This window comes from Acyrthosiphon pisum, chromosome X, assembly GCF_005508785.2.
Source record: "Acyrthosiphon pisum isolate AL4f chromosome X, pea_aphid_22Mar2018_4r6ur, whole genome shotgun sequence".
Lineage (NCBI taxonomy): Eukaryota > Metazoa > Arthropoda > Insecta > Hemiptera > Aphididae > Acyrthosiphon > Acyrthosiphon pisum.
The window spans coordinates 28,216,198-28,224,437 of NC_042493.1; the positions used below are offsets into that span (position 1 = coordinate 28,216,198).

The window sequence follows — 8,240 nt, forward strand, 5'->3', positions numbered from 1 at the left end:
AAAAATTATAAGAATTGTATATGGTTTTTAGTCATTAAAAAATAATATTTTTTAATATTTTTTTTCTTCAACATTTGTTTAAGATTTTACTTTTTTGAATGACAACATATAGTAATTATAATTTCTATTTCCAAAACAGAACATTTTTCAAAGTATTTCGATACATAAAAATTGAATTTAGTATGAGTAGTTTATGAATTATAACTTTATAACTATTTAAAGTTTAGATGACCTATATTGGTTACATTTAATGGGGTAACTACGTGCCACTCTACTCCTCCAATCAAAACTTTAAATATTTATAACTCATAAGCTACTTGTCCTAAATTTGATTTTTATGAAATGAAACACTTAGAAAAATATTCTGCTTTGGAATATGAAATTATAACTGTGTATTTTCCTTACAAAAAAGAAAAAAAACTTTTAAAGTACTACTATGTAAATATATTTTTTTTTAAATATTGTTTTTGAACAACTAAAAACCATGTAAAAAAATGTTTTCTGATTTTTCTATATTTATACTTTTTTAAATAATGAGTGTTCAATAATGAAAGAATCACCCAGCAGAGAAATTGGTTAAACAGGAATAAATACATTTGATTCTAAAAAATATTTTGTTAAATAGAAGTTTTACTGTATTATATTAATTACCAACTATCATGACATAATCATTAACTCTTGTCTGATAGATAAAGCTTTTACTTACTAGGATACATGTAAAAATAATTTGGTTTTATAATATTTTTTTTTGTATAGTATAATTTATTTTATTTTATTAACCAATAACATTTTATCCTTAAAACATATTTACTTTAAACTATCATAAATAAATTCTAACATTGTGTAATATCAGTATATTAACTACTTATATTAATTATATTATTTATATACATATATAAACTATGTATATACTCTATAAAATTATAATACTATAATACTTAGTTATTTTTAATTATTATAAAATAATTAAATATATGCATATAATATAATGATGAATAATGATGTATACTATATTACTATTGTAACAATTACTACAATTGAAAATATGTATACACCCCAACTTATGATTCATAGAAAAAAAATATTTTTTTTATGTTTTATTTCTAGTATAGGTACATTAAATTAAAGCAAGTCTGAATAGGAAAAATTATTGACATTTCCACTAGTTTTGATTATAATCAGATGGTTTTTTACAAATTGTATTGTATTTAAGTAGCACACTCATGAAAACAATGCCAAAGCTGATGCATGGTAATTAAGGACTAATTATAGCTAAAATAAATTACTATGCATTTCAAACAGTTATTAGTCAAGAAAATGTATTTTTGTTCCCACAGAATCTGTAACAACAAGTTAACATATAACAATTTTCCCATGGATTCTCAAAAATGATTGTGGTTGTCAAAACTAAAAACAGAAACAACCAATGATATCTATTCTACTTTTGTTTAATACCTAACTGTTAAATAACTCGAAAATAATGTGAGAAAATAATAGTACTTGATGTATTTTTGTTATTTTATCACAAATACTCTAAAATAATATCACAATAACATAAATTAACTATTTAAATTAAATAGAATATTTTAAATTATATTTAACTCTATGAATATAAATAATATAAACAGAAGAACACAGTAATATTTGCCATTCAAAATCAAAGATATAGTAAATTGTTAATAGTACCCAAAGTAACCTATTTTAGAAAGCTAGGATCAATTCATTTTTAAATTGTATGTTTATTTTGATTAAAACTATCAAAAAAATATTTAATACTTGAATTTTTAAATATAAAATAAGTTAATTTTAATAAAAATTAATTTTTTAAATTGTCGATAAAATCTTAAAATATACAACTAATTTGTTATACTAGCTAATGGCAATACAAATATTCAATTTCAATAGTCTAATTTGTTCAAAGAATCTTTTAAGATCAATAAAATATATGCTTACACATAGGTAATTAAAATTAAAATTATATACTTACGATAGTTATTTTTTTAAGCTCTGGTACACCGCCATCAAATACAAATATTGGTTTAATACCATAGAACAATAATTTACATATTCTATGAAACATCACAATTAAATGTCTATTTGTTGTAGCGCCATGATCACTTTCTTGAACACCTTTAATTATTTGGTACATCCATATTGAAACATCTGTTTGATAATATAATTAAGGAAATCCATTTAATTGCCATATTTTTATTGCTTTTCAACATAGCATAAATATATTTCATAAACTAATTACAATTTTTAAAAATAGAATAATTTAACAAATAATAACTTTTATTTATTTTCCATGTTATATCTACATATTGTTGTGCTTTCAATCAGGTACCGAAGAAAAACAAAAACGCATCTATACTATAGTATAGTAACTTTTGTAATAACACTTAAATTGAGTAAAAAAATTAAACATAATTTTCAGTACATAAGAATGTAGAGAAAAAAAATAGTTAACATTTGTATGAACCCGAGTTACTTTCATGAATGTCTAATTTATTTTAATATAATATATAAATATATATATTTATAAAATCTTAATACAATCAAAAACATGATTATAAAATATAATTATAGTATAGTTAATTTTTTAAAATTAATTAAATATATTTTTATTACACCTAACTTTTATATATTTACTCTTCTTTAATTATAGAAATATCTACATATTCAGAATATATTACATAATTGGATAAAATAATAATACACGGATATTTTCAAATCGCATAGGTATGCTTTCTGTAATCTTCAATTACTAAAAATATTAAGATTAATTACCTCAAAAATGTTTTAAATGTACTAGTATAAAATAATAATAAAATAGATTTCTTGAAATTGTTATTAAAAGATCATTAAATTATTTAAATCATACAATTTGTTTAAAAAAGTATTTTTAAATTATTTTATACCTCATAGGTCATTGGTTAAAAAAAAAAAATGATTAAATTTGAAAATTTGTGAAAGTTATAAGGATAAAGTGCTTCATTTTTTTCTTTTTTAATTACACAAATACATACAATCTTCTTCTGAATTCCCATAATTAATTGTTGTACACATAATAATTGTATAATTTTATATACAATCAACAATACATCTTTGTACGACCATGGGAAAATGAAAATTTGAGTGTACTTTAGAGCATATTAAATATCAAGTCAATAAAAACTGAAATGGAAGGGCTTTTACATCTTAAAAATATATATAGCAAGAAACTATTAATTATATTTTAATCAATACAAAGAATGTTAAGGATAAACTATCAAAAAAATGACTGTAATCTAAATTATTATTTATTTATTTATAGGTAATAGTGTATTAAATTATAAAATAACTGCATTGTGTAAAATTGTAACAAAATAGTTCATTTTAAAAATTAAGAGTAGTTCATAATAAATAAACAGCAATAATAATTTATATTAAGAATTCAAATGAAAATTTCAAAATAGAGAACCAATTTATTTTTTTTAACCTATCTAAAATGCATAATATATGAACATTTTATAATAAACTTATTAGTAGGTACAAATATATATTTTATAAATAATTTATGTGCCTCATTTATTGTTGGTCGTTTTGTTATACATTTCAACAAAATCATAATAAAAAATACCTAAACAATTGATTATTTTTTAATAATTTTCATCGGGTATATTTTTTACTCTAATCACAAAATTGTATCTATTACTAATATTGAATGATATAAAACTCATAACAAGACTAAATTAATTATATTTTAAGTCATAAACTTATCAACACTGTTGTCAACTATGCAATTTATACTTCTAAAAATGAGATATAATTTGAAGAAATTTAAAAAAAAAATAGTTAATTTATATAATAAATATCCTACAAACTATAAGCCAAGAATAATAGATACTTCGCTTAGATGTTATGAAAAAAAATAATTAATACTTATTTAATATTAAAATTTTTTTAATCATCACATTCTTAAATTCTTGAGATACTTGAACTAAATTAAGTATTTAATGTAATAAACAATATTTTCAAATCATAAGTATTAAGCTAAATTAAAATTTATTTTTTTTGAAACCTCTTAAATAATAATTAATTCGGCTTCATATTATGATATAACAAACATTTGTTTATTTATAATCTGTATAGTATTTATTATCTACATATTTATATAAATAAAATATTTTAAATTCTAAAAATTTCAGAGAGTAATATTATAATCAATTAAAATTTGAGTTTAAATTACATTAAATTAAATGAGTTTAAATCATAATTTAAAAAAAAATTTTTTTAAGTTATTAGAAGACTTAATCAATTGATAAAGGTATTAATAAAATTATACTCGGTCCAGCAAGGGAACACGCTGATTTTGCGCATCCCCGAGCAGCATACTGCCAAAGACCGGTTTTCTTATGGCAGGTTATCATGCGGGGATGTGCAGAAGAAACAATTTTTGTATGGCACTCTAATCAATTTTAACAGTAAATTTTCAGATACAATCTATCTTCTGATAATTAGTGATTCTAATATCCTATAACAATTTATAACATTTTTTTACCTAAAAATCATCATGCAAAATCAAATAATTTTCAATATAATATTAAAAAATTCAAACTACCTATCAAAATTTTTTATAAATTGTATTTTATCAATAATAAATAATAGTAAATAATAATTAAGTCACAGAAGCGGTAGTTGCTATTACTTACTATTAAATAAACAACTTATTATGTGTTAACATTAAAATTTTAATTTTAATTGTTGGTTTTGATTTTTTTAACTTATTTACATAAGTCGCATTGAACAAATTAAAATTTTTAATTTTAAAAAGTAGTTGATACCACTCAACAAAAGTTGCTAAATAATATTTAATTTTTAAATCTACTTCAGTGTATACCAGTAGATTCTATGCACATGCAGGTGCTGATACAATGGGGGGCGGCATGGGAGCAATGCCCCCCCCCCCAAAATCTAAAAAAAAAAAGAGGCTTGGGAATAATATTATAAATATACTTTACTTATTATATAATATTAATAATACTATATTAGATTATAATGTTTTGTAAAATTAATATTGGTTTTTGGTCAATTCTATTTTATATTTCTATAATTTCTAATTGTGACGATTGCGTAAACCATTCACGTTATCATCATAACCGCACATACTACATTGTACTACATTGACTATTTCTATTGTTACAATATTGAATATAATATAACATTATAATTTTTCTACGGAATAAGGACAGTTTTCAACGTGCGACAAGAAAAGAAAACGAGCATATTTTATAATGGTAAGTAATTTGTATTTTGAATTTTAATACACTGCCACTGATTTGAATTAAAAAAGCAACTTTTGTACATTTTAATAATACTTTTTAAGATTAAGGAGAAACAATTTTTCAGTTTTTCTCTTATTAAATTCTCATATTACAATCAATATTCACGATTTTGTTTTAATAATATAAAACAAAATAAAATAATAATTATGCAAAGAAAAATATTTTAAACAATTTTAACATTATAAACCCTGATCATTTCCATTGATATTATTTTATGCTCCCTCCCCCGTAAATCTATTATGCGCTTATGTACATGTAAGTGCTAGAATTAATTTCATATAAGCTGACAATTATAAGCCATATAAAATTAAAAAATATATTTTATAGTTAAATTTTCAATTGCATTTAGACAAATTATAACCACTCCAAATCATGAAGATAGATTAAAAAGCTTAACACTGAGGTAAACCGAGTTTAAATCAATAAATAAGAGCACATTAATTAGGTAGGCATCTATTATCTTATACAAAATATATAGTATATGAAGGGCTTGACAATATGTGGTTTTAAAATATACCATATGGAAATAATCGAACATACATAAGGTATTGTATTGAAAGTTCAACTATTTCAATATGATTAATAATAAGACAACTTAAGTTAACTTGATTGAAAGTAAATCAACCAATTCTCAAAGTATTTAATACCTACATAGGTAGGTAGGTAACACAAACTGTACAACTTACTTAATTAATTTTAATTATTATTCATGAAGGGCGAATAAATATTTTACTGAAGTCAGATCAATACCTGTATGGTGTTTCAACTGTTTTATGAAAACAGACTACCTACCTAATCGTTATTATATTATATTATGACCAATTAAAATTATAATTGTTTAATAAAAGGATACCGATACTCAGTACTTTATTCTCCAACTTTTCAACGGGAATCGGTTTTCCAGCAGATTCCAATAATTTCCATAAGCCTTGGACACCCATAATGTATTGATTTAAAAATTGGAAGACTAAAATACTTTAAAACGTTATGTAGAAATAAAAAACATTTCGGTCGGTGCCATTCATAATCCACAAACAGTTGTACACAATAATATCAAGTGGTATCTACTCGGTCTGTTTAGATAACACAACTCTTACAATATATTATTATGATAACGATGAATACGATAACGTGGTATCGGTGGGAGTTTGTCGTAAGCCCAGCAGATCACAGCATCAACGTAATATTATTATCTGTTATCAGTGATAACTGATGACTACTGAAGAGTGAAGGTAAAATGTATTACTGTTACGAATTGAGACTTGAAGATATTTAAAGTTATTACAATATTTAATGTCATTCGTCTTTTTAGATTCTGAGCGTATCGTAATTATGGGTCAATTATGTGCGTTTTTTTCCTGTCTGTCGTCAACTTTTGGAGTACCTACCTACCTAGTAAAAGTGCTTCGATTTTAAACTTTAGAAGTTCGGTATCTTTTATGTTGGGAATCTAATTGATGCATTCAAGAGGTCAAAATTAAAAATTCGTAGTAATTTTCAAAAGCGTCGAGAAGAAAAAAAAACTTAAGGAATAATGAGAATTTTTCGAAAAACCAATATTTGACAAAATCCATTTTATATTTATGGTGCACATTTATGGTCCACATGTAACTCATAAACTAATAATCACTGTAGATACTTTAAATAATCACCGAATAGGTATTAATATAAAAATTTCCATACATGATAAAATTTTCAAAATATTTTAAATCTTTCTGAGCTATTTTCAGCTATGAGAAATTTTGATTTTTTTTTCAATATCATAGTTGATAAATTATTAATAATCAATTATTTTTTGTTCAATCAAAAAACCAAGGCTGGGCATTAACGAGTTTAAAGTTAAAATTAAGTTAAAACGTTAAGTTAATTTTAATTAAGTTAATTAACTTGTTACTTTTTTTTTCAAATTAACTTTTTACTTTATAAGTTATTAGTTATAAGTTATTTTTTTTCAAGATTAACGTGTTAACTTCAAATTAATTTTATTTCAAAAGTATCTAAATTAAGTTAATTTTTGTCCGAAGAATAATGCAAATATTTTAATGGGTTTTGCTTTGATGTATCATTTTAAATTTCCCAGTAATTTTTTTGAGTGTAAAGAAAAACTAACATTAACCATATTATGTATCTGGAATTTTAGGTTCTGAGCGGAGCGAGGAAGCTATTGGTTTTACAATGGTGTTTATTTTTTTTTTTACCCTGTATACAAAATTTCTACCTGAAGGAGTGCTTCGATTTCAACATATAATACCTAATCTTTTAGCAAATTGGATCAAGATGGTACTTTAAAGAGGTCATTTTTCGATTTTCTCAATAGTTATTAAATGCCACGTGAAAACCCACCGAAAAATTACGAAAAACCGCTAAAAATGGGATTTTAATTTCTAACGCTTCGTTTATCACCATAGAAACGAATAAAAAATTATAATATTATAATATTAATTCAACTTACATGATAAAATAAATAATAACAATATAAAATATCCAGACTGACAAACCGTCTCCGCTCAGAATCGTTTTTCTTATACAATGATATCATTGAATTCAAGTCTAATACAATCCATCACACAATGACTCACTTGTAATCTACTGTACAGCAGAGTGACATCCAGTTACCTGATTTTTATTTTTGCAAAGTTACTTTTTTTTTCAGAGTTAACTCTTAACTTAACGTTTTAACAAAAAAAAAATACGAGTAACTTCTAACTTAACTTAACGAGTTAAAAAAATCGTTAACTTGCCCGCCTTGCAAAAAACTATAATAAAAGTTTCACATAATATGTAATAATAATGAAATTTTAAAAAAAAGTTGAGCGTAAATCCATAATCATAAGTAATCCATATTCCATAATAATTTTTTATGATTGTCTGATGTAAAAATTTGGACGAATTCATCAAAATCGCGAATACATTAAA

The 8,240-nt window shown here is 22.9% G+C and overlaps 1 protein-coding gene across 2 annotated transcripts in view; it reads right to left on the reverse strand.

Annotated features, from left to right (window-relative positions):
• LOC100169397 (DNA repair protein complementing XP-G cells homolog) overlaps nucleotides 1-6,870 on the reverse strand; it is a 19,469-nt gene extending 12,599 nt beyond the window's left edge. Inside the window, exons 1-2 of one of the 2 annotated variants that reach the window (XM_016805906.2) lie at nucleotides 6,178-6,870; nucleotides 1,988-2,163 (exon numbers count right to left, since the gene is read on the reverse strand). In XM_016805906.2, coding sequence (XP_016661395.1) covers nucleotides 1,988-2,163; nucleotides 6,178-6,265 — 264 coding nt within the window. In that variant the 5' untranslated portion in view covers nucleotides 6,266-6,870. The remainder of the gene's footprint in view (nucleotides 1-1,987; nucleotides 2,164-6,177) is intronic. The other variant, XM_001946691.5, reaches the window with a different exon arrangement.
• Between the last annotated feature and the right edge of the window lie 1,370 nt (nucleotides 6,871-8,240).